Genomic DNA, 27,979 nt, shown 5'->3' with positions numbered 1-27,979 from the left:
TTTTCAAATTAAAACACTATTTACTATGGTTGCATTGTATTCTTATGAGAAAAATAAGGGTAGAGTTCAAAAATGATTATGCTTTCAAATTCGATTATTCAAGAGAAATTTCGAGATTTCATGAATTTATGTTATACCTATTTAGGGTCAGTTTTATCCAATCTGTTACTAGATTTCGTTTCAGACCAATATTCTTTGAGCATAGAAAATAAAATATGCAATTTTTTCACAAATAACAGATGTACGAGTATTCATTATTTAAGCTAGTAGAATATTATTCTCATGAAATGAATAACAATCATAAAAATAGGGTTCCAATTTGAAAATACAAATTTTTGGCGCAATATTTGAAACATCATGTGTTGATATTTTTCAAATTCAAGAAATCTGCGATATTCCTACATCATTCAAATCGAAAAAAGTGAATTGCGTTCATGCATAATATATTTGTAATAAAAGTAAATCATATAAGAATGACTATCTAAATTTCCCTTTTTTCAGTTTTTTTTTTATATTTTGGAAATTATTAAGACTAACGCCATAATATGAGGAAGGAGTAATTGAGAATGATAATTTTGATAATATCTATAAAATAAAATTAAAAAAAAATCGAAATTGAAATTGAAGGCACTTTGAAAAAATTTTAGCTGAATAGGGAACAACAAAATATACAGAGCTTCGTTCTCCAGAAACGTCTAATAAAGGCAGTCTAACTGGAAACACCCTATATATTACTAGAGCTAATCATAAAAATTCTGAGAAAATACTTTTCGATATATGCGAACACCCTGTATATTACTATAGCTAATCATAAAAATTCTGAGAAAATACTTTTCGATATATGCAAACAAATTTTTTTTTTAATAGTATTGTATTGACTTCTTTCGTCTATCTCAGGAGGAAATGGGATATAAAAATATGTTAAATAATAAAGAATATAAAACAAATTGATTTACAAAATTTTTTTGATGTTTGCGGCAATTGCTTAGCTGACACTGTGTTCAGATTACATTTCAACTAATATGACGAAACAATTATCGCAAACATAAAATATTCGTGAATAAAATTTGTGTAATTTTATTTATAATGAAATCCATCAAGTAATGAATGATTCCATGAAAATACTTAATACTTAATTAAATTAGAATTTGCTTACTTTACTGAATGTACGCTAATCGTTTTCAAATGGTAGATATGATAATTATGACAAATCCATTCAGTATTTGTCGGCATTATATTTTATTTCCAACCACATTTTATTTTGAACAACTTTACATGAATAACTTACTCAGTATCATCATTAATAATATTTCGTTTTAAATCGAAAAATTATACTTATGCGATAAATTGTTCATTAGCCTTCGTATTGTTGGAAAAGAGGTGATTTTGAACATTCATTTCATATGAAAGAGGACCAATTGGTCAGAATTTATATATCTTCCTAATTTCATACCGGACATGGTATCAAATGATAAGGTCCAACTGTAAACACTATAACTCTCGAAAGGAAAACCTAGAAACTTGAAACAGAAGATTGAAAGAAATAACCCAATATCTCCATATAAAGATCCCACCTAGTTGGAATTTTTTGATGAAAAATAATAAGCAAAATATAAAAAAAGACCCGTACCACAGATCCGACCGAGTTAAAATTTGCGCGCAGATTTGAAATAACAATCTTATCATAATACAAGTCTGACTCAAAAATCTTTCTAACGAATTAAGTTACGTACTATAAGTACCTTTCAATAAATTTTTGATAATAATTGTAAAATTATTAGTCTAGATTTAAATAAATCAGGTGACAACTCGATTGATTATAATATAAAAATAAAATGGTTCAATCATTTCTGCTTTCACTCACTTATCACTTGATCCTAGGATAATAATATAAAACAGATGATCCAGCTAGTTGCCAATTGGACGCATGCAACTCGATTAATTGCAGTAAAGTCCTTCTAACAGCTGCAGAATTAGCCGTCAAAAACCCATCCCTTACACTGACTAGTAGCTGTTCCAGTTGCTGAGGTAACTCGGATTCTAAATCCCTCCCTATTGAAGTCAAAACAAAAAATAAACATTCAGTTTCCGGGAGACATTTGATTGGAGGGGTGACACAAGCTTGACAACACTTAGCCACTATAGATAATAAGCTTATTTCAGGTTGCAAGTTCTCGAACTGTTCCTTCAGTTGGTGTCTCTTCAGTTGACCACACATTTCTGTAAGAAACCACATAAAAGATGTAAATTTGGTACCATCGCCGACTTTGATGTTTCTTAGCAGTTTATCTCTTTCTTGATACCATTGTTGACAAGTGTTCAGCAGACTTTCTAAGAAAGTTTGATTTTTCTCTCGCTCAATAATGGCTATACAGAGTTTGGCACCTGCTTCACAGTACTTTATACCTTCTATGACTCGTTCCATTATGACTTTGACTAAATCCATTAGAATTCTGGATGGCAGTTCGTTGGGATCAACGATTGCCAATTTTATATTCTTCTGATCTTCAGTGGAGAATACTCCAAGGTCAGTACCTTCCTTAGATAATCCCATCAACTTCGAAGCAAGATTCTGCGAATCTGCAGCGCCCAAACTTTTTGATCTTTTCAAATTTTGACTGCTGCCTACCTGTTGATGAGTATGAGGTTGTTGTGGGATGAAGTTCAGAGGTTTTGCTTGATTATATCCAGTAAATATCGGATGCTGAGTTAGGAGTTCATTGTTAAATTGCGGAAAACTCATACCTGAAAGGTGATGGTTCAACAGTTGAGAAGATGCGTGCATCAAGGGTATAGGCAAAGCTGTTGGTATCAGAGGAATAATTCCAGGGTGATTCAGATGTCTTAACACATTTCCGCTGGATTTTGAATGTTGTAAGTGTGGTAAGTGATGTTCTAGAAGGATATCACCGCTGCTTCTTGATGACTGAAGACCATACGGAAGTTCCTGATGATTCATGGTGAATTCCTTGGCGTGTACGTTCAACTTGGCATTGTTTGAGAAATCACTGCGTACGTTGGGAGGTCTATAAATCTCCATTGTCGGTTTTCCACGTATCGAAGCCATTGTCTGACTTCTTTTTTTCTGTTCTTTACTTGGCTTCACAAAACTCCTTTCCCTCATTAGAGCCGTGAAATTCGTCTTGGAACTGCGTTTTAGAGTGCCGTCTTCCGACATGTTGACGCCTAGTCCGATTTAACTAAACACTGACATAATGCAAGTCGAGAATGTTTGTATTAACGAGACGTACCACGCGTTCTACGAATAAGGATGAACAAGGTTGACGATATTCGTCATTCATCCAGTTTTCGAGAGAGTTTTCAACGAATTCTAGTAACTAATATTTTCGCCGTTTTCAATCTTTCCGCGCTAAACAGAAAATACTGTTGCTTCCATTCAACCAACGTTTGACTGAGGTGCAGATATATTTAGTTTTAGACACGAGTGATGTACCGGATATAAATAGAATCATCACGTAGACTTTTCATTGTCTGAAACGGATACCTACCTACTTGAGTCATTATGCAATGTTTTCCATCTTCGTTTAATTGATTTGTCGTCTGATATTAATTTGGGCCTGTTAAAAAGTACTTCACTTCGTTCTTGTACAGTGAACATATATTATTATTGGTTAGACAGGCCTATGCCGATCACTAGCATTCCAATATTCGTTATGCCTACGACTCGACGATTCAAAAATAGTTTTTTCACACGGAACTCAACTGTTCTCGATGTGGTTACATTTCGTTCCTGTGATTTAATCGAAAAATTCATACAGTCGCAAGTTTAAGAAGCGATGAGATTGCAAAAAATTAAATCGGTAAATGGATTCAATTAGTTGCACTAAAAAACCAGAGCAATGCCTACATTAGCGATGAAGGTTATTAATACAATACAGGGTAATTCACCACTATGGCTTATTAAACGTTCATGGAAAACTAATCATAATTTTGAGCTGAAATTTTGCATGTTGGGGTTTGACATAAAGAATTTTCTCCCTTAAATATTTTCTGATCTCTTCAACTTCTGTTTATACCGGAAACAGACTACTACTCCCTTATTTCGAATGGCACACCCAGTATATATACGAGTTAACGTATGTACTACTTTCTTATTTCAAATGGGACACTAAGTATATTATTGCCTCATTAGATAGCTTTTTTGGTGACAATTTCAGCGTTATGCCATACTTGGGTAAAACTTCAACGGTTCATGAGTTAATGGGATTCTTATGAAAAAAATTGTGGCGATGTGGACCCACATTTTTTTCGATATTTCTGCAGAAAAGAATTTTTCGGCAACCGTCTGGGAAGTGCTCACTTCCCGGACGCTTTTTCTCTGCGAAAGTAGCATTTCCCGGCCTAGTCCGGAAAGTACGTACTTCCCGGACTAGGCCGGAAAAAAATCACGTCATTTGTGTCATTGTGAATATGGTTCTACACGGTTGCCGAAAAAATATTGTGCGCAACACGCCCGAAAATGGTTTTTTTTTCGGCAACCGTCCGGAAAGTGCTCACTTCCCGGACGCTTTTCTCTGAGAAAGTAGCATTTCCCGGCCTAGTCCGGAAAGTACGTACTTCCCGGACTAGGCCGGAAAAGAATCATAGAATCCATGGCAACTGAGATAACGGCTGACAGTTCATATGAAATCAGTTGTCAAAAATTTGCATGTTTTTTGATCGCAATCGCAATAAAATATGGAAAGCAGCTATAGTATTATTTTACATGGTTGCCGAAAAAATATTGTACGCAACACGCCCGAAAATGGTTTTTTTGGACTCACAGACTTCCAGGACTCGCTTACGCTCGTCCTGGAATTTTGTCTATTCGTACAAAAAAAACCTATTTTCCGGACTTGTTACGTAAATTACTATTTTGGACTCACAGACTTTGTCTATTCGTCCAAAAAAAACCCTATTTTCCGGACTTATTACGTAAATTACTATTTCGAAAAAACCTCCTTCATTTTCGATTCTGCAAATACATATTTTTATAAGAATGTTTGTATCAAAAATGTTCAGGTTGTTTATCAGAACATCAGTAAGTTCGATAACTGAAATTCATCAAAACTCAAGATCTTCAAATTAGAACCTATATTTTTTATTTTTTCAGTCGATCTACGTACAAAAAGGGGGTGGGTTACTTTAGCAAACCCTATATCTAAAATGAATAATAGTTATCGAGGAAAAAATTCAATTTCTAATTGTGTGGATAATTCTATGACTTCAGAAAAAAACGCAGAATGAAACTAAAATTTGATGTTTGGATAACTAAATTTGACATTTCAAGAATTATACTAAATTATTCGTTAATGAAAATTTTATTGGCTTATGGATCTCTCATCATATAACCTATCTGATGATGCAATAATATACCTATGGGCCATTTGAAATAAGGAAGATGTAGTCTGTTTCCGGTATAACCGGATGTTGTAGAGGTCTGAAAATATTTAACAGAGAAAGATCATTGTTTGAAGCCCCAAAATGCAAATTTTCAACACAAAATTATTATTAATTCTTCATGAACTTCTAATAGGCCATCGCGGTGAATCACCTTGTATATATGCAAAATCCCAAAGAGATCGGACTTGTCTTCACGACAATATTCGAGAGTTATCGTATAAGGCCAGCTGGAAATAATAGAACAAGAGATAGGATTCGTCATCAGTGAGTCGAACCTTAACTATCTATTTAGAGTATTTAGACCATCCACGACTCAAAATTTGAAAATAACTGACAAGCTCACCAGTATATACCTACTGATCGGTTCGGAGAACGAGCGCTCAAAAAAATATATTCAAAATATTCGATATCCTGAAAATAATTCGCCACATTTAGCTGCATCAGGCTTGGAATAATTCTTTTTATGAATCCCAAACATCAGCTGGAACGGATTTGTTGTCACTGAAATATTAGTTTTTTACCATATTCTCTAAGAACAATCGATTATGCTGATGACTCCATCAACCAAAATTTCGTACAAAGCTTGAAATTGTCATCTTATAACTAGGTACACCGAAAATCTCAATTCTATCAAATGTATTGTCATTATTTTTTCGAAATAATTTAATTTTTCTGGTTCTAGTGAGGCGATTAACATGAAATTCTGCTCGAAATTTGAAATTGTTATTTTGAATCTGATCGCACAATTTAACCTGAATTTTGAACAGCCATGTATGCTGAACCCTTATATCTGTTTTTTTCGTTCGAGAGTTATCGTGTTTACAGAGGAACAGCATCATGAAAGTTATTTAATCCTGACAAAATAACCAGTTAATAGCACTCTATTTGAGGAAGAAGCGCTCAAAAAGACCCACTTCACTTGTCTCAAATAAAAAAAAGTTTAACTCTGGTTATAAATTTCCATTAACACATGGCCAACATGACCAACCACACCAACGCAGCAATCCCCTAACCCTTGCCACCTAAAAATCTCATAGATCCGCTGGTGAGGTTAGGTTTACAGTAGAAGGCTCGTTTTTTTCAACTTTATCAATACATCAAAAAAAATTAAAGAAGAAATTTCAAAATATTTTTTTCCTGACAAGTTGATAAAACAACTGACATAAGCTGCCATTGACAATTATCCTTCATTTTCCGTTATTTGATAAATCATCAAGTTGTTGAGCGATTTATGGGATGTTATGTTCGAAGTTCTTGTCATTGTGCTTAAGATTTATTTCAATTCGAATCTGCCAAATTCTGAAAATTTTACTTACATTCCAAAAGAGTGACTCAAACATATAATGGGATGCGAATTCGAGAGAAATAAACGATGTACAGGCAAAGTTAAAACTATAGCACCACAAGGGATGTTTACTCATTGCTATACACACTTATTCAATTTGGTTTTAATTAATGCTTACAGTTCAATTCGATAGAATGAAGTTTTTTCTCCAGCTTTTCAGGATTTTCATCATATTATGATCAATTAGGTATCACTAATTATTATTATTCATAATACCTAATTATTATGCAACTGATAAAGTTCGCTAGATAAACTTTGTCCGTAAACTTAGAATTCAAAGTCTGGAAACGCTGAATTTATTTCGCACATAGATGGAAAATCGGAATTCTGATACTGAGGTCTGTAAAATCTCCCGCTGCTCCGAATTTGCAATGAAAAAGATGGGTTTGCATTTGAAATTTCAAAATTGGGCGTCATATCTCGATTCCTCGGGCGAAATTACTGAAAACCTCAGTATCCTCAGAATTCCGATTTTCCACTTGTGCGCGAAATAAATTCACCGTTTCCAGACTTTCGAACCAACCGGTATGTATATTACGAGGATGACAATAATAATAATAATAATTTTTTGATGTGCCTCACCATCTTATATTGTCATTAGTCGCCACTGATTCAATATTTTTTTCTTTCAGGTAATTCAACTCCATGTAATATGATTTTCCTGCAGAAATAAGATATGTCATTACATATCCTGCTATTTTTGGCATCGAAGTCGTCTCAGACCACAAACAGAGCTCCATGAAAGTCAAGACCTGAAATTATTTTTTTTCAGATTATTAAAGAAATTCGACTTCTATAGTTTTATTGAACAAGGCTCTGTATATTTTGATGTAAAATATTAAAAGAATTATTATATGTTGATATTGCAGATGTTCTTTTTATTGTGTTATGTTCGCCACTTATCTCCCCTGAAAATTCCTACACAGCCACAAGTTTTCATCAAATATCCTATCAACGTCATCACAAGAGATACCCAATTCAAATGCAGCTATTTCAGTATTTTTATTTCTTATTCTTTAGAGAAGTTAGTTTTTTTCCATTGTTGTTCAAATAATTTTTCATCACTACTCTACCCTCCAGTGTAGCAAGTTACCTAGAGTTATATTTTTATTTTTACCATGAATTCCTCTTCTGTAACTCAAAACTTTGAAATGATTTTCCTTCGGTGATATTTTTGTTATTCTGTTCTCGTGAATTTCTTTATTTTATGTTTATGTTTCACTTCAGCAACTTTATACATGTAAATATGCATCTAAAATATTAAAAATATGCATTGAAAAATTTTTCATCACATTTAAATATAACATCAATTTTAAAAGGTTGCATTGTTCTATTTACAGTAAATTTACATATTTTTACTATTAAACATCGCTATACCTTGATATAATAAATTGTCAAAGATGAATTCACGGATAAACTCTATTGAATGTATTTTCATGAATAAACTCTCTTATTATTATTATTATAACACTTACTGTACGTTTTTTTTGTCTCCTGTGAAATTGTTCATTAAGGACATAGCAGATTTACACTCTTAGCCGACGATATACTATATCTGCTTTTCAAATTTGGCAATGAACTGATGGTTTAGAACGAATTTTTGCTCAGTGAGCGATTTTTCTTAAAAGATAGCGGATGATGGTAATGTTAATTAGGATAGATATTTTCTCCATCAGATGCAGAGGATGAAGAAATATCGAAAAATAAATTATTGTTTCATTTTACACTATCTCCCTCGAATTTGACATTTTGAGTAAAATGAAATTCCATCAAGTGAATACTGAGCCAACCAAATATAAATAAATATCTACATATTATCAAAGCTCCATTATCCTCATGATCATTATAAAGAGCTTTCATTTAAATCGTGGTCAAGAGTGCTGTGGAGAAATCAGAGTTGATTTTCTGTGATTACAAGTAGCGCTTAGCTTGTACAATATAGTTACCAAATTCGAAGTATGTAAACGAATGTTAGTAATATGGTACAAGCAAAGCGCTACTTACAATCACGGAAATTCCTTTCTAATTTCTCCACAGCACTCTTGATTACGAATTTAAATTAACGCTTGTTATTATGAATCATAGGTGAGATTGTTTTTAATGAAAAAGAAATAGATACAATATGTCTATGGTTTATATGGAGCCCTCCCTTGAATTTCATTAAGTCTTTCTAAAACGTCAGTAAGACAGATAGTGCGTCGAACTCAAAATTTTTTCAAAATTTTCGTTACCTTTTCGATTTCGATAAATTCTTGTGAATCGTCAAAATGGGTATTGCAGATGAGTTTTTGAGGAAAGAAGAACAGGCTAGAAAAGAAGAAGATGAAGAGGAAAAAGAGGAAGACGATGATGATGATGAGGAGGAAGACTTGGAGATCTCGAGTGTGGAAGACAGGGGGAAAATGGAAGGTGATGATGAGAGTGACACAGAAAAGAAGGACGAGAAAGCTATTGACAAGTCTCTCTTTTTCAGATGGTGGATTAAACCCAGTATAATTTACGCGTAAGTGAATTCTATATTCAGAAGCTCTAAGTATTATGGAAATCCATATAAAAGAAAGAAAAACAGTGAATTATTTATATACGCCGATAATACGAACATGATTGCTTCCGAGTAAAATATTAACTCTGCAATTTTATCTGTACATCAGTTAGCCACCTTGGCGGTGCCCGAGGGAAACTAGAAAAAATCTGAAAATTAATCCAACCAAAACCGATTACATGTTTTTTTTTCTGCGTCCCAAAAGCCAATTGATCGAACATTAAAAAATTCGACTAGCACTTGATATATCGGATTACCTTTGATAAGTTTTCTGAACTGGGGTGATCATCTAACAAGCCTCAAACAAAAATTAATATGGATCATATAATATATGATCGATATTATCTTTTGTTTGAGGCTTGTTAGATGATTTGTCTTTTGCAATTTTTTGAAGTGTTTTCTATACATTTCTCTTCTAAAAGTTTATGAAAATAAAATACTATTATTATTATAGTTTTGAACAACTTGTTGTGGTAATACACAAGAATATTATTCTATTAACACTCGTCTAATTGTTGCCCTACTGCATTTAGTTTTTATTGTAATTATGAATTTCTTTTTCTGGGCCGAGAGAATGTCATATGAGCACGGACAACTTTTGTGCTGGCATTCTCCCGATCATGTTTTGTACTCTCTCCCACATATAAAGGAATGAATAAATATTATTATTATTATGTGAATTTCCTAAAGGTACGCCGGGTTTATTCGAGAATTATTTTCCTACATAATACAATATGTTCCCAAATTTATTGTGTTTATTATCAGTGTTATACACCAGAACATACAATCTATAGGAAATGCAATCAACAAACTAGAGTACGGCCTCAATGAACATAAAGAATGTAAAATATTGTGTATAACAGAACATTGGAAGTCACATGAACAACTAATGGGCTTACCAATAAAGGATTTCAATATAATAGGAAGCTTCTGCAGACCTGAAAAAAGTCATGGTGGAGTAGCTCTTTATTTTCATAAAGCGCTCAAGGGCAAATCTAGAATAAAATTACAGAAACTCTCTGAATGTGGTGAAATCGAGTGCGCAGCTGGAGAATGGATAAGAAAAAATGGCAACATAATAATTTTATCAATATATAGACCACCAAATGGAAACTTACAAACATTTTTTTCAAAAATGGAACAAATTTTGATCAAGATTCTTCAGGAAAAAAAGGAAGTAATTATAGCTGGTGATTTTAATATTGAATTATTAAGAACAAACAAGGATGGATCAGACCTAACAAACCTTATGAAATCTTTCAACATCAGGCCAACGATAAGTCAAGATACAAGAGTCACAAATAGGTCAAGCTCTTGTATTGATAACATCTTCACCAATATCCCACACTATGAAAGTTATGTTTTTGATTTACATGTATCTGATCACAAAGCACAGAAAATCAGTTTCACTCTTGATAATGTAGTACCTAATAACGTCTGTTTTCGTAGATTCTACGGACAAAAGGAAAAAACCTCATTTATGGAACAACTATCTGATCAAAATTGGGATCTTGTACGAGAAGTAGGAAAAAAAATGTAAATAAGCAATGGGATATCTTCATGTCTATATTCACCGATGTATTCAATGAAAATTTTCCTAAAAAACCATCTATCAATAGGAAACATGTAAACAATTTCAGAACGCCAGAAATTGATGAAATAAAAAATAAATTAGATATCCTTTTGATCTTAAGCACACAGAGTCAACAACATATGGAACTATATAAGAATACCAAAAAGGAATATGACAACGCATTGAAGCAACAAAGAGTAAAAACTTATGAAGAAAGAATGAGAAAATCGGATAACAAAAGCAAAACTATGTGGCAAATCTGTAAGGAGCTAACTAGAACAACAAGAAACATAGAAAATTGTCAAATACAAGGAACACCAGAAGAGATAGTTGAAAATTTCAATATACACTTCAGTAATGTAGTAACCACCCTCTTAAATAATCTAACTCCAACTCAAGTAGATTATTCACACATTAGAAATATTGATAAATCTTTTTATTTAAAGCTAACCACACCTTCTGAAATAAAAAACCTGAGTAAATCTATAAAAAATAAATTCAGCAGCGGCGATGACGAAATCCCCATCATAATAACTAAACTATCATTACCAGCAGTCAGCGAAATACTATCATACATAATTAATAACTCTTTTAGATATGGCATATTTCCAGAGTCCCTGAAACTTGCATTAATAAAACCAATCTCAAAAGAAGGCAATCCAGAAGAATTAAACAACTATAGACCAATAAGCTTGTTACCAGCATTCAGCAGAATTTTTGAAATGCTCATGTCAGTACGATTGATGGAATTTTTCAAGGAAAATAATCTATTTTCCCACACCCAGCATGGATATCTGCATGGACGTTCTACACAAACAGCAATCTTCCAGTTTGTACAATATGTTTTAGAATTACTGGAAAACAGGAATATGGCTTTAGGTATATTCCTCGACCTTTCTAAAGCCTATGACTCACTAGACAGAAAACATCTTCTTAGGAAATTGGAATTATATGGTATTAGAGGAAATACAAACAAATGGCTCAAGTCCTATATTTCCAACAGAAAGCAGAGAGTTTCCATCACACAAAACAATATCCAGATTAAATCAAACCTATTAATGAGAAACATGGGAATTGATCAAGGAAGTGTCATTAGTACCTTACTATTTCTAGTATATCTTAATGATCTAGGTAACATAATCCAAGATAATGAAGGTAGCATGGTCAATTTCGTTGATGACACAAATTTATTAACTAGTGCAGAAGAATTTGAAGAACTAACAAGACGAGCAAACCAAATTTTCTTAAAATCAAAGACATGGTTTGACCAAAACAATTTGATCCTCAATGAGAATAAAACTAAACTTGTTCTTTTTGATACAAACAGATCACAGAAACTAAAATCAGATTCAGTAACCTTATCGAATAATAATTTTCAACTATCGGAATATGTCAAGTTTCTTGGCGTTTACATCGATCAATTTCTGAATTGGCGTCAACACACAGAGATAATATCAAAAAGATTAAGTAAAAATTGTTATGCACTGAGATCAATCACCAAGTATATGAATGAGAACACCTTAAGAGTAGTATATTTTGGGAACTTTGAAGCCACCTACAAATATGGAATCATTTTCTGGGGAACAAATGAGAATCTGGAAAGAATATTTTTACTGCAGAAGAGAGCAATTCGAATAATATACAAATTGGGATTTAGGGAATCATGCAGAGGAAAATTTAGATCAAAAAGTATTCTAACAGTGCATGGTCTTTACTTGTTCGAATGTTTAATGTTTTTACATAAAAATAGGAGCAAATTCACAAGCGAAAATATAAATTCATATAATACAAGAACTTCAGACATAATTTTCCCAACACATAGATTAACATTAACTGAAAAAAGTCCAACCTACATGAGTATAAGAGCTTTCAATAAACTACCAAACGAGTTAAAAGGCATTTCACAATATAAAAAATTCCAAATCAAAGTGAAAAATCTACTTATTCAATTAGAACCTTATAGTCTCCAGGAATATTTTGAAAAAGCAATGTAAAACTTAAATTGTGACGTCATTTCACTTAATTTGTATAGTTTATGTTATGTAACTGCAAATCATTTGAAATAAAGAAATGTTATTATTATTATTATTATTGCCCTTCTTGCTAGCCTCAGTGGATAACCACGTCCCGAGGCTGGTGTTCGTAATGTTTTACATTTTCCGCATACTAACGTACTTCGATTTTTGCCACTGTTCAGAATGTCTCAAGATTTTTGCAATTTTCAGAATGCTTTGGACATTTTTTGCTGTACTCAATTTGATAGAAGAAGGGGTGTTTTAGAGTGGCAATTTATATAAAATGCTATTTGTGTATTCTATTTTTGTATTGTTTATTGTAATTTTGTATTTTCCCCATTCTGTAATTGGATTAGGCTTTAGAATGTTTGAATAAATAAATGAGTCCGTTATTATACAGGGTTCTGCAAGAGTGCGTTGCGCTTCGATAGTTGCCGAACCAGACATCTTAGCGATTTAGTTGGAAAGAAGGCTCATGTTACATAAAAAAATAACGCTATTGTTGAATAATCAATAATTAATTCTTGTGAACACCCTGTTAATCAGAAAATAATTGCCTAAGATGCAGAAATGAATGTAAAAGGAGCGTGCTTTCCAACTAAATTGCTAAGATGTCTGGCTCGGCAACTATAGAAGAGCAACGCACTTTTGCAAGACCCTGTATGATCAATGCGAGTAAAATTCGCAATACCTAATACTTGTGATTTCCCAAACCATGAATCCTCCCCCATAGACTTCTACTAGCGAGATGAATATCTGACAATCACAATTCGAGATGAGTAAATGAATATTGAAATTCCTCGTTATAACGAATTCAGTTTTTATTTAAAAGTTTTCGGAATATTTATCAACCTTATCTCAAAAAAACGTCATTATTCGCAAACGGCAGCGTACAAGGACGATAAATACACACAATGACCACATTGCGACTATTTATTTTTAATTCAATCGCTGAGCAGCATTCGAAAATTTGAGGAACACTCATTCTTTCCAGATTTAACCTACTTTCGTTCTCCTTGATAGGTGAAGAAAAAATTATTAATTCCAGTATCTTTTAGACAAATATCTGAATTCTTTCACACATCACATTCCGTACATTGATGGGGACAACATTTTCAAAAGAGTAATTTTCGTCCGATCTTTTGAATCTGGTTTATTGCACTTGACTTCTGAAAAACCGTTCGCTTCCAAGTGTTGTAGAAAACAATATTTCCGCCTTCAACGAGTTGTGTAGTTTACAAACATGAATATCGTCAACACCCTGTATATTTTGCTTTATTTGACTAGCTCTTTTTCCCCTGTTTTCGAATATATAACATATGTTTGGCCTATCTCTCTTATTCTGAGTACCACAGAGTTTCAAATTTAAGGAACCACCTGTCAAGCTAAGTAATCAGTTTTCAAGTGGAAGGCTGCGATAACTCAAAATGCCCTTTTTTGAGTTATCTCGTTGGCAACGATGTGACATACATTTTTCACTATAAATTGGAATTGGATGATTTGAATGCAACTCCATATATTCTCTCCTTATAGCTTTCTTATTTCTATTGGTCTTCATATAAAGTGAAAATATTTGAAATTTTTCCGATTCTGTGTAGTGCATATTCGATGAATAGTTTCATTCAATGACAAACGTATGTCATAAATCGTTGCCCACGAGATAACTCAAAACGGGAATTTTGAATTATCGCAGCCCTTCCACTTGAAAACTTATTACTTAGCTTGCCAGGAGGTTCTTAAAATTTCAAACTCTGTGGAACTCAGAATAAGAGATATAGGCCAAACATATGTTATATATTCGAAAACAGGGGGAAGAAGAGCTAGTCAAATATAGAAAAATATACAGGGTGTTCCATTTGAAAAAATGAAGTTGCAATCAATATGTTGACCACCCTGTATATATTCCGTTTTATGAAATCATTTCAAAAAACACTAGTCGATTTCGTGAAACTTTTGTAGAAAACATTTTTTTGTACCTCTTTCAGTAACAAAGTCAAAGGGGGGGTCAAATTATGGTGAAAAACCCGGTACATTTCACCGAGAAAAAATTCCGAACTTAATGAAACTTCTACAGGTTGTTCGGGGGTATTGTCAATTTATTTCTGTCAATTTATCCAAAACGAGGACCCTGTGCTAACTTGAGGAGAGCCGAAGAACCTCAACATTTTCAGACTTTCTTTAGTTTTTTGCTCATAATTTAGTTTTCTCTCATAAGTAGTATTCGACCAAAACGTTCAGTTTCAAAGTTGTAAAGCATTGGATTTTCTACAATTTTATATCCACAAACTTCTTCCTAAACCTTATATCAACCGAGATACAGCCGATCAAAATTAGAGGAATTTTCTCACAATGGCAAAAAACGAAGATTTTGGCCGTTCAACTATTACCCTCGGTTCTTTGGCGATTGTAGTAATCACTCATCAATATCGAAATACTAAAACATAGGAAGGGAGGAGGTAGCTCTGACTTAGAGATTATTTTGTTGTAAATGTAGTTATTTCAATGTTATCGTGGGATGTTATGACCTTAATGTATATTCCTATCAACCCATAATTATTTTACCTCAATAATCAGAGCAACGATTTGAAACCAATAAGTAATAACCATGAATTCTCAAAAAAAAAAAAGAGATTTGAATAAGAACAAGTTTAAGAGCATTAAATTCATTACAATTTTGTATCGAGATACAGCCGATCAAAATCAGTTGTACGATGTATTCCATCCCATTGCCGATAAAGTACACTTCGGAGCCCAAAAATGCAATGTAATTGATGAAGGATTCCTGCTACAAAGAGTGGTTCGGACGATGTCAAGTGAAGCAACATTCCAGTCAGCCAAAACTACGTGGACTACATCAAAAGGGACTTTGAGAGTAATACCATAGTGGTTTTTCATTTTTATGGATGTCCTAGTGGGATGAACTACCAAAGTACCAAGGCAGTAAGTGGAACGTGATCGGCGTTCCTCGCTGAACCCTTCTACTTAGTTTGTGCTTTCCAAGTCAACCTAAGACCGTACCATTACGCAGACACAAACAATATGAATTTTATAACTATGCTGGAGGGTGAACTGGAAACCATGGGCACCCAAGTCAAGCAGGCAGTAGAAGACGCTGTTATTTTGAACGTATATACTGCTGCTTCAGTTTCCGAGGAGTACGACAATAAAGTCATAAAAGATTGATCTTCTGGTGCTGCTGAATGCTTTGGGAATTTCAAAGAAAGAAGTTTACTTCCAGAAAAGTGGAAAGGGTCACAACTCAACCGTCCTTTATTCTTCACACTCTCTCAAAGACTTTTGTGTTGTTAAAAAGATGGTGATATAGATGTATAACATGATCATCAGCCTCTCTGCAATGTTGGAGATTTTCAAGGTTCCCGAGGCACCTCCAGCTCAAATTGCTGACGTAAGAGAGAAGTTCTTATTGAAACTGTATGGAGGGAACATTGAACGTGACAACTTCGTTGACCTGAGATACCGCATTTTCACCATTCTTGTGGCAAAGCCAAAATGCCAACTTGCCACACTACAACCTATCAGAAATGCCGCTAAGTACCATTCATTCAAGACTTACAAACAAGTCCAAACTTGGATGGAAAGTCAAGGGTAATACGAAAAGCTGCCATCTGTTTGGGGATGGGAGATTACTAAAAGAGGTGGGTATGATTATATTCACTAATCGCCAGTGTTAATTCATATGTTTATGGGTAAAGTTCCCATCACCACAACAATGAATGCTGCCTAGAACTACTCCGCATAGTAAGCTGTATTCAAGAACTACGTGGGCACAGCATGCGGAAACAGCCTGACACTGACTATGATAGTGTGGAAAACCTCACCTTTATACCAGTTCTAGACATTCCCATGGAACCCGAAAACATGGACTACGACGACAAGGATGGTTGAGCAACCCTAAAGCGCTCCAGATTTTTTGTGGCCCCAACATGTATTCATACATAAATTGTATACTTATGCTTGTTTTGTTGTATTTAGTATTCCAATAGTTTTTTCAATTAATTCATGGTTATTATTTATTGATTCCAAAAAGCTGATCTGATTATTGAGGTTAAAATAAATATGGGTTGATAGGAATTCACAGTAAGTTGAGAACATGCCACGATAACGTTGAAATAACTACAATCCACAAAAACAAGTTTTTAGTCGTAAGTAATATCATAAGGGCATCTAATTTATCCGAAAAGAATCGAGAAAACACGTTGCTAAGTAATATTTTGACAAGAAGCATGAGTGCTGGTGGCAACAAAAATCCGAGTCGAAGAAGAGGATTTTTGCACCTGCACGAATGCTTTTTGTCAAAAAATATTACTTTGCAATGTGTTTTTTCGATTTTTTTCACAGGAAAATTTAGATGCCCGAATGGTATTTGACAAGACTATTTCCTGAGTAACAGATTATTCTGCATGCATTACCTATGTATAGGTATTAATTTGAAAACTGAAAAACAGATACTCAATTTTATTTCAAGTTCCACTGAAGCGATATGGTTAAATTTCCATTGGAGTCCTGCTGGAGTGTTTTCATCCCATAATGAAACCATTGCATAATAATCATCCAATTTCAATGAAGCAGAGCTGCACTTCCTTTTATTTGCACACGTCTGCAAATTCCTTCTTTTCGCATTACGAGCTTCCCTACTAGACTTAAAGATAATGTCTTTAAATGGGTCAAAAATTATTTTCCACTTCACAAAATACATTTCTTGCATGTTTTTGCAACGGTGTTCCACATTGTCTTCACAACTAGTTCTTTGTAATTTTCACCGTTTTCCTTCTTCGTATTCCACGCCCAATCCTTCAGAATTAGGTTTAGTTGTTCTAAAGTTGTGTTTTCCATAAGCTCATAGTTCTTTGCTTTGCAGAATGTCATGAACTGTTTCCATATTGAAGTATGAGTTCTGAGGGTATTATACGGTATACTTTTCTCAATCGCCAGATCAATATTAGACAAAGAATCGCTTCCAAAGCGACTCATTTTCACGATATAAGCTGACTAACTACCACTTGACAATAAAATCAGAAAAAATTGTTGAGCGTAGGTTTCTGGTGTCCTTGGAGATTATAATTACGTTTGTTTTCAAAGGTATTGTAATTTTTGGTGACAACAACTGTCAAGTTTTGCCGCGGGTAAACGCGAATAAACTGCTGACAGGTCCTGCCAAACAGCTTTTCCACCTAGAAACCATTTGTAATTCAAAATTGCGCGTTTCTGATTGGTGCAAAATTACGACGAGGGAAATAGTCAAAGGAACCTCCCCCTCCCTATGTTTCAGAAAGTCGATATCTATGAGTACTTACTATAATATTCAAAGAACCAATGGTAATTGCTAACTATGAATTACCATTGGTAATTTGAGGCTATATCGGATGTAACGTTGAATTATTCAAATATTATGCACACTAATATCCAAAGTATTCGGAAATATTTTGATGAGTTGCTTGTTTACTTGGATACAGTGAAAGAAAAAATAAACGTTATAGTATTATCTGAAACGTGGACTGTGAAGGAGGTGGGTGATTTTTATATTCCAAATTTTAATATTTTCTACAATGAATCTGAATTCAATAAAAATGATGGTCTTATAATTTATGTTCGAGACATTTTCAACAGCCAGATAAATAATCGCCTGACTGAGCCTGTCTTATCCAGATCAACTGTAAATATAGGTCGGATTCAGGTGAGATTCAGGTTATTTGCATTTGTCGATGGAGGACGTTAAGGAGCTGTGATTTCTTACCGTCCTCCATGCATATAATTAATTACATTGCCGAAGTTAACGAGTATACAGGGTGGCCACTTTTTCAATGGAATTGTATTGGTAACTTTTAAACCATAAGAGTTAGAAGGTCGGTCAAATGGAGAAAAAGTTGCATGCATAGAAGCATTATCAAGCAGTCCAAAATCGAGATTATCAGGGCCGGTTATTGAGATATCATAAGAAAAGTAAATTCTGTCATTCTGATTTTTCTTTTTTTTCCACTTTATTTCAAATATTGTCAAAAAATGTTACAGGAATTTTTTATTCGACAGTAAATTGTTCTCAATTTGACGTAATCAGATTTCGTATCCAACGTTTCGTTCTCTCTGGGGCACCCTCAACCTCATTTTTTTTAATACGGACCTGTATATTTTATGACACTTTTCGAAATAACTTTTAACGCTGAATTCAACGGTATATCATACAATGTCATTCAAAGTTGATTTTCAGGTGATTTTGACCCTTATCCAATTTTCTTTGGGTCGGATCTGTAGTGAATGCAATTTATCAAAAACTGATGTTAATAAAATAGTCAAGAGACGCGAATAAAATGATTTTAAATTTGAATACCAAGCCTTGCAAAACTTATATCGTAATGATATCAAAATAAAGTTCGATTCTGTAATTTGTTTTAACGGAACAAATGACAAATCCAACAATAGTGATTTCTCGCGAGAAGATTGAGAATGTATTGGAAGGTATTCAAGAAGACGAAATAAGCAAATGTATAAGAAGTATGGGTTCCAGAACCGTTAAGTGCATTTTACAAAATGGTGGACATTTCGAACACTTACTTCATTCATTTTCATTCACTTTCGAATAATCATTTGATTTTTCTTTCATTGAATGATATTTCGTTTAATTAATATGAATTGAAATATGTAAATAATTCTTACTTGTTTCTTGATTTGATTCTGATATGTTTCATTTAGTTCGAGATGAGTAAGTTGATTTTCTCATCGAAATGTATTGCATGTTGTTAATTAAACTAAAGGTAGATACCTAAATGTAATACAGATCCGACCCAAGGAAATTTGGATAAGGGTCAAAATCACCTGAATATCAAGTTTGAATGACATTGTATGATATATCGATGAATTTAGCGTTGAAAGTTATTTCGAAAAGTGTCAAAAATATACAGGTCCGTATTGAAAAAAATGAGGTTGAGGATGGCCCAGAGAGCACGAAACGTTGTATACGAAATCTGATTACGTCAAATTGAGAACAATTTACTGTCGAATAAAAAATTTCTGTAACATTTTTTGATAATATTTGAAATAAAGTGGGAAAAAAAGAAAAATCATAATGACAGAATTTACTTTTCTTATGATATCTCAATTACCGGCCCTGATAATTTCGATTTGTTTGAACTGCTTGATAATGCTTCTATGCATGCCACTTTTTCTCCATTTGACCGACCTTCTAACTCTTATGGTTTAAAAGGTACCAATACAATCCCATTGAAAAAGTGGCCACCCTGTATGCACCATGTTTGACCGACGTTAACTGAGCGGCTATCAAAAACGAAAGCGCAATTAAAGTAGAGAGAATCAGAAAACTGGGCATTCAAAACGGCCCTTTTTTTATCCAAAAGATTAATCGAAAGGGCTCATTGAAAGTCCTCAAATCATAGAAAATCTCAACAAACTTTGGAACCTGGTTTTGTACAACGACCTGAGAATAATAATAAAACTCATGGTTTTCAGGAAATAAAAAACGGTTCTTTGGTATGCTTCTGTAATGTCACTGTGGAAGAATACACTATTGATAACGAAAGCAATGATATCATTCAAACTGACACGGAGGTTGTGAAACAGCGGTGAAATAATTACAAAATTAAAATTCGATAACATTAGGTATAGTATATCCAAAGTCACTTGAACTAGTCTATAAAACCGCTTGGCCAGAGATAATTGCAAAACAGTCATAGGCGCACACTTTTCAAACCCTTGAGTTGAAAAGAATATTTTTGCCTAGGTATGTATGGGACTCAGATGTCGATTCTTTCAGAAAATTTGTGACGTGAGTAGCTTTCGCTGTTACATCAAAAATGATACTTCGTCATTCTACGGTGTTATAATTTGATTATTTTTTATTCTCGACCTGTAATATACTATCAAGGAACGTTATCAACGATGATAAACTGATAGTTGCATAGAATTAGAAGAGCACGATTTTTGAGATGAATTCGGAAATGTTCTGTCTACAGATAAGACAAACTAGGGTAGAATAGGTGCATGACCTTGAGTGACATCAAGTCACTCAAAAAGTTTTTTGGAAAAAACCTATATTTTTATTCATTCAGTCAATTTTACGTAGGTATAAAGAGAGAGTGGTCTCAAGCAAATCCTATACTTAAAGAGTTATCGAGGAAAAACATGAACTAAGAAAAACTGCAATTTCTCATTGAATATAAAAGTCTATGACTTCCAGAAAACATGAAAAGAAACGAAAAGTCGAAATTTCATGAATTGTAATAAATTATTCGTTTAGATGGTTGAAAATCCATAAACCAATAAAATTTTCAATTACGAATAATTAATGACATTTCATGAAATGTCAAATTTAGTTACCAAATTTCGATTTTAGTTTCTATGTTTTCCGGAAGTCATAGACTACTCCACTCAGTTAGAAATTGTAGTATTTCCTCAGTTCAAGTTTTCCTCGATAACTCTTAAATTTTTCGTATTCAGAATCAGAATAAATATTCAAAGATATATGTAACCTATTATTAAAACTGTCCCGACAGATAGCAGAAAATGGTGAAATATTTCTATTTTCTATAATATACTTGATTGATTTTTCGATCTGGCTACGTAGCTGCTAATTTGACGTACTAAGAGCCTCAACATCATATGCCTATTCTACATGATTTCTCAAACCAGTAATAACATTGCTAAAATCAGAAAATGTAATGAAAATTTTGTTGGTTAATCTCATTTTAATCAATTCTTCTTTCAGTGGAATGAGGATATTTAGGATGCGAAATAATTTTCTTCAGAACCCGTCATATATCAATTCTGACTTTGAAAGTAAATGGAGGAATAGATTTGATTGCGAAATATTCATCTTTTTTTACATAAGCCATAGAATTGTGCCAAACATCATAGTCGAAATCATTGAAAGCATCAGTCACACAACGAACTAAAACTACGTAAAAATGCATTTCAATAATACCCCTATGGACCACACTGGTCTATGCGAATTATTAGAAAGTAATTAAGAAGTGATAGATGCAGCCAATGATTGTAACCAAAAACGCTCTCTAAGTGAAAAGGGGAATACGAGGGGAAATATTCAACCAATAAGATCAAACAAATCGGGACATTCTTATTTCCAAGACGATTTGCTGAATACCGGGGTTTATTTGAGAGTATTGATAGCAATATTTTCATAAATTTCAAAGGAATTTCTGAAAACTTGGACAACCCTTGTATAATTGAAATATTCAGGCTTCCTCCAAGTGACTTTGGATATACTTTACTGATAAGTAACAGGATTTAGCATTTTAGCCACAATCATATCGAATGTTAGATTGGTTCAATGAAATTCTATTCGATTATAATGAAAATGATATTTCGAGAATGTTTCTCCGAAAAGATCTATCATATTTTCGATTGAACGAGATATAACGAAGAGTCTGGATTAGGATGCTGCAATAAAAGAATTCGCAGACATGAAAATGAGAAAAAAAATTAATTGCTTAGTTTTTCGGCATTTCATATTATAGATTTTTTTATTTTTCAATAATTTTTATGCTCATATTTGTTTGTTTTTTTTTAGAAAGAAATATGGATTTGTATTTTTTACCTGATTTACTCTTGTGAAGTTATTAACATTCGTGTTAATTTCGATTAATTTGTTGTATTTGAACTGATGTATCTTATATTTCATCTATTAAATTTATATTTGTTCTTTAAGAACTTAATTCTGATTGAAAAATTGTTTCTGAAGAAAATGTGGAAGTACAGGTGGGGGGCCCGAAAGTTTTCAAGCATAGGGCCCCGAAAATCGTCGATCCGCCACTGGGCAGAAAAAATTGAGCTACCTACTGTGTGATAACACAAATAAAAAGATTTGGTTGGAATATCGAGAAGAATAGCATCCTAAAATGATTTCCGTAGAATTTTATACTTCAAAATGAAAATTTAATTGAATTTTTCACTCAGAAACATGTACTTTCTGTTAAAATAATATGTGGGAATGGTGATTGTAATAATTGTCTTCATAACCTATAAGATTTATAAGAATATCATAATAGTACTATAACAAGGTATTATGTAATAAGTGTCCGATATATTACAGGATGATTCCTCAGTTATTTATAAGGTGGAAAGTCCATATAAGCAAGGTTTCGCAAAGCCTTCATTTTTGAGATAGAGGGTGTTAAAAATTTACTTTCATTTTGGTTTTTCGTATATATCATTTTTAGAGTAATGTCGATATTTGGACGAAAATTAGTATTTGGGGATTTCTCAATATGGGAAATTCAAGTATGATCTTAGTTTGGCCCTTAATTGTAGGGGGCGTCCCCTAAAGGTCTTTGTCTCTTTTGGGGAATCACAACTTTGTCCTGAATGTATGTATCACATTTTCTATAAAAAAAAATGGATTTCTTTATCATTTTCACTTGAAAAAGTCAAAAGTCGCTACAAGCAGCCGTTTGCGTGATATTTTGATTTGAATTGATGGTGAACTTTACCAAAATAAAAGTAAATTTTCAACACCCTCCATCCCAAAATTGAAGGCGGACCCTTGCTTGAACTTTTCACCTTATAAATAACTGAGGATTCGTCCTGTAAAATATCGGACACTTATTACATAACGCCCTGTATACTTCATTTTATAAAGAATATCATGTGAAATGATTAAAATTCGATTTCATATTCTCCTTTTTCTTTTAGAATGAATCGGTTTGAAACTCAAACTCATCTTAATATAAAGAAATATCAACCTGAAGGGTTGATCAAATTTTCGCTGTCTATGGTATTTTAGCCTTTGGTTGTTGTAAAATACATAAAAATTTCACAAAATAGCAAAATGTTTATCACTGTAATGAATTCAATACATGATCAAAAACTAATCAGATTATGTGGCGTCGGTGCATATTCCTGTTATGAAAAGATTCCGGAAAGGCTTAGTGCACTATAGTGAGGATTACTAAGCATTAAGCCTTTTGTACATGTGTTTCAAATACTAAGCCCTGATTTTGAAAAGTGATAGGGAGCTGAGTGCTCGAGAGTACAAAAAGACTTTCGAAAGCCCATAGCGCAATGCTTTAAACCCTGCTCTAGATGTAATAAATCAGCTGAGGTTCAAGAACCCAAAAAAATATTGGACTGCAGTCCAGAATTAAACAATATTTACCAGAATACAAATATGATGACTGTTTCATCAAATACCAAAAAAATCTTGAGCGAAATAGTCCAGAAGTAAATCCAAGATGCTCCGAAATATGATTAGGTGACTGGCAAGAAGAACAAGAATTTTTTCAAGATGCTGAGGTCTCAGATGAACAACAAAAACTCTCCGATGATCTCAATAAGCATCGATATCCTCACCTCACTGAATACTCGATCTTCTTTATGCAATTAGAGTGATCTAGACACAACATCTATTCGATACAATGAAAGGTCAACTTTCCTTCTTGTAATAAAAATAGATAAGGTCATCAGGGATGCGAAGGACATGAAAAATAAGGGTTCTTTCGGATATGACAGTAAACCGATGACAATGATCAATGGATCAATTCCAAGGCAAGGAGAGCATGACAACCGAGGTATTTGAACTGACACGTTCAATTCTCAATATTTTGGAGGATGGTGAGGTTCCAGCGGGACTCTTTCTTGACTGCCTAGAGCTTTCGACTGCGTCAGTCACGAAATGATGCATGATAATCTAAACAGCTTCGGAATTATAAATGAGGAGGGTCGAGTATAAAGGGCATCTATTGTCTTTGTGTCTTGGGATGAAATACACCATAGTGGTGTACCTCAGGGGAGTATTGCTGAACCCTTACATTTTCTGCTCTATATAAACGACTTGCCAGGGTTTATTTCGTTCGAGAATATCATGCTGTTGAACCCAAATATTCGGGAGGCAACATGGACAGAAAATAACGAATATATAGCCATGTATACGGATGATGCCAATTAATTGGTAGCAGCTTCTAAGGTATCTGAAGATGTAGGATTGACTTGACATACATTTTCTATAATCACTTACTGGTGCCAAGAAAATCGAATCAGCTGAAAATCGAAAGTCTGATGAATCTGAAGTATTTTATAAGAATTAATTCCTCCCAACAATGATCAACTATAAAATTTCAAGTATTTCGATTATTTGAAATATTCTCACCAATGGTCTTCGTGAATCACCTTGTATATTTAAACCGAAATACACAGAAGTAACTTCCTTTATTTTGAAAAATATCTAAAGTTGAATATTATCAGGCGAATCTGCTCATACCATCTCCCGAAATTTGCTCTCACTCTATCACAGTGAAAAGTCGAATACGTGTGAGTCACTTTTTTAAAAAAATTGCCCAAACATTATAAACTTACTAATAAAAAATTTCAAAAAAAAGAAGTACACTTATTATTGATCCTGAACCGCATTCTTTAGAAATTGTAAATTATAATTTCCTTGTGTAGGCTTCACTGTAGATAGCTCAAACTAGACTTCGCCCATCTTATGTTTTATATTTCTTAGAAATAAAGGTACTATTATTATTATTAAAATCGAGTAGATTGGCAAAGTTTGCTGCCTTATGTTTGACTAGTTTTCTTCCAGTTTTACGGCATATGCGATGCCAAAAAAAAACCAACATCAATTTATTTATCAAGGTTTTAGTTCTTCATTTAGATTATCTTGGTGCTCAGAGCTTGTGGGTGTTAGAAGAACTGGTTGAGTTCTGGTGCTGGTTTTGTTATTATGTTCTACCACCACTGTAGAGTCAGCAATACTAAAACAGATGAACTCCGTTACTTTTCAGCCTGGAACATCATTCATAATCAGTGAAGTAGGAGGCACCTCAGACCTCTGAGCACCGGTGAAGAAGCGAACCAAGGAATTTCAATGCGTTCTCAGAAAAACTACAATTTTAAATTCTTCAGTTTCTGACTACAACTGCGGTCATGCTTTTCTCGAAATATTTCGATTGTGGTTATTTACTGCAAGACAGAAAAAGAAAATCTAAATCCAATACTGCGTACAGTCTGAATCAATAGATCGCTGAGTCAACAGGAAGACGCTATAACTCCTTAATTCATTTTAAATTATAGGATCAAAGATATCTGAAGAAGAGCAAAGAAAACAGACTACTCTTCAATAAGAAACTCAAAGAGCTAATTAAAGATTCGACGGCCAGTATCAACAAGCTAACCAGAGAACTACAGAACTTGAAGAAGGAACCTGAAGAAGCCCGAAAACGTATCTGAAGAAAAGAAAGCAACTTATCCTCTGACGCAGAAGAGATGACTTCTTACAAGGGAACTGAGAGAAGCAATTCCACAAGAGAATTAACTGAAAAATCCCCCTCAAAATGGATTATTACAGAAGAAATCAGAAGCTGTCACAAAGGAATTAGTGAAGAACATTATCTGTTTTTATGGAAATAATGAAAAAGAAAGGCCAATTCCCCGAGTTACCCTGAAACGGACATCAGCGAGAAGAAATCAGCAAAAGGCAGGTGATAAACAAGGGCGACGACAATGAGAAACGGGATCAGAGTCATATCATAGACTCCACAATAGCACAGGAAGTTGACAAAAGTTTAAAAAGCCCCAGAAAAAGTATATCACACTTTTCAAAGAGAAGAGGAGAAAATCTACGCTATAATCAGATATCTGCCCCTAGATGCGGATATCAAAACCATACAATAGGACCTAGCAGCAGAAGGCGTCTAAGTCGCTTAGGTGTTTAAATTGATATCAAACAAAATTAACTCGCGACTACCCTTATTTTGGGCCGAAACCCAAAATAACAAGATCTTTGAAGTGCAACCCCCTTATGGGATCAAGTGTATCGTGGAACCGAAAAGAAAGAACGTTGGACCAGGTCAATGATACGGATTTCAACGATATGGTCACGCGCAAAGTAAATGTACCTTTCCATAGAGGTGCGTAAAGTGCTCAAGGACACAAAATGACAGAGATTGCAAATTAGAAAGAGAAAAATAAGAGCGGAACGCTATTTGTACCCTTTGCGGTAAGATCGGACACCCATCCAACTACAAAAGATAAAGCTAATGGAAAATCGTCATTTCTATTTTCTATGAAGAAAAAAGTGACCAAACAAGTACTGAATAAAGCCCAGAAAAAAGATACAAAAAGAACTCCCTGTATCTCCACAGACACAGAAAATATAAATGTCTGCTAAAAAATCAACAAATGGAAAAAAGAACAAAAAGATGAAACTAATGAAAATCAAACAGAAAGTAATGAGCAACGTCATGAAATTTCTGCAGGTAGAGATGAGCACTAATTTGACGATTCAATGAGTGATCGGCTCTACTATAATAATATCACAATCGAGGACACATGAAAATAACGTAAACATACCTGCAAATGATTTAAATGGAGTAGATCTGGAAAGATGCTGCAGGAAAACTTCTCATACATCATTATTGTTGATAAAAACTGCCAATCAAGATCATGGAACAGCAGAACAGAAAACCTTAATGGGGAGAACCTCAAGAGGTATAGTGTAAAGCAGAATACTATAGTACTAGCACCCGATATTCCAACATGCCTACCCAGAATTAATGAACTTCCAGATCTCCTTCAGAAAAGTCCAATCTAAAAATAGATGGAGATGAGATGAACTGAGAAAATGAAGTCAAGTATCTAGGTGTTACACCAGATAATAATAATAATAATAAAATTCTAGTACAAAAAAATATAAAATAGAAAATCAACACAACGATAATATAATCATTCACATTTCTCTGAAGTGGTCATTCAATCTTCCGCAGAATGCACCCAAAGATGGTGCCGTTTTAATTTCCTCTGGGAGACCATTATACAAACGAACACCCTCATTGAACAAGGACTTCTGTAAAAAAGTTGTACTCACTGTGCAGATATTGAAGTTTTTTGCTGACCTAATATTGTAGTCATAAATATTTCCTCTTCTTTCTAAGAAATCTTTCAGATATCGTGGTACAAGATCATGCTCTATCTTGTAAATTAGGGTTAGATTGGCCTTCTTGATATTTCTTTCCACATATAGTTACATGGAAATCCCATATAAAATAAGTAGCGGATAAATAAACTTCCTAATGGGCAAACGTTATCCTCTAATAGGAAGAAAGAGCCGAATGAAT

The 27,979-nt window shown here is 33.7% G+C and overlaps 2 protein-coding genes and 1 long non-coding RNA gene across 3 annotated transcripts in view; 2 read left to right on the top strand and 1 right to left on the bottom strand.

The window, feature by feature from the left end:
• Positions 1-929: 929 nt before the first annotated feature.
• On the bottom strand, positions 930-3,714 carry LOC123679226. The gene has a single exon (XM_045616685.1). It carries the CDS (start codon positions 3,176-3,178, stop codon positions 1,868-1,870), a length of 1,311 nt encoding a protein of 436 aa, XP_045472641.1. The 5' UTR covers positions 3,179-3,714; the 3' UTR covers positions 930-1,867.
• Positions 3,715-4,957: 1,243 nt separating this feature from the next.
• On the top strand, positions 4,958-7,614 carry LOC123679229. Its single transcript, XR_006747369.1, has 2 exons — positions 4,958-5,667; positions 7,381-7,614. It is a non-coding gene; the product is annotated as an uncharacterized LOC123679229 (long non-coding RNA).
• Positions 7,615-8,906: 1,292 nt separating this feature from the next.
• The window catches only part of LOC123679228, a 76,273-nt gene continuing 57,200 nt past the window's right edge, over positions 8,907-27,979 (top strand). The window contains exon 1 of the mRNA XM_045616687.1: positions 8,907-9,251. Coding sequence (XP_045472643.1) covers positions 9,016-9,251 — 236 coding nt within the window. The 5' untranslated portion in view covers positions 8,907-9,015. The remainder of the gene's footprint in view (positions 9,252-27,979) is intronic.

The sequence above is a fragment of the Harmonia axyridis genome, chromosome 4 (genome assembly GCF_914767665.1).
Source record: "Harmonia axyridis chromosome 4, icHarAxyr1.1, whole genome shotgun sequence".
Lineage (NCBI taxonomy): Eukaryota > Metazoa > Arthropoda > Insecta > Coleoptera > Coccinellidae > Harmonia > Harmonia axyridis.
The sequence above is the reverse complement of the archived record's forward strand: the minus strand, read 5'-3'. Positions and strand labels throughout refer to the sequence as shown.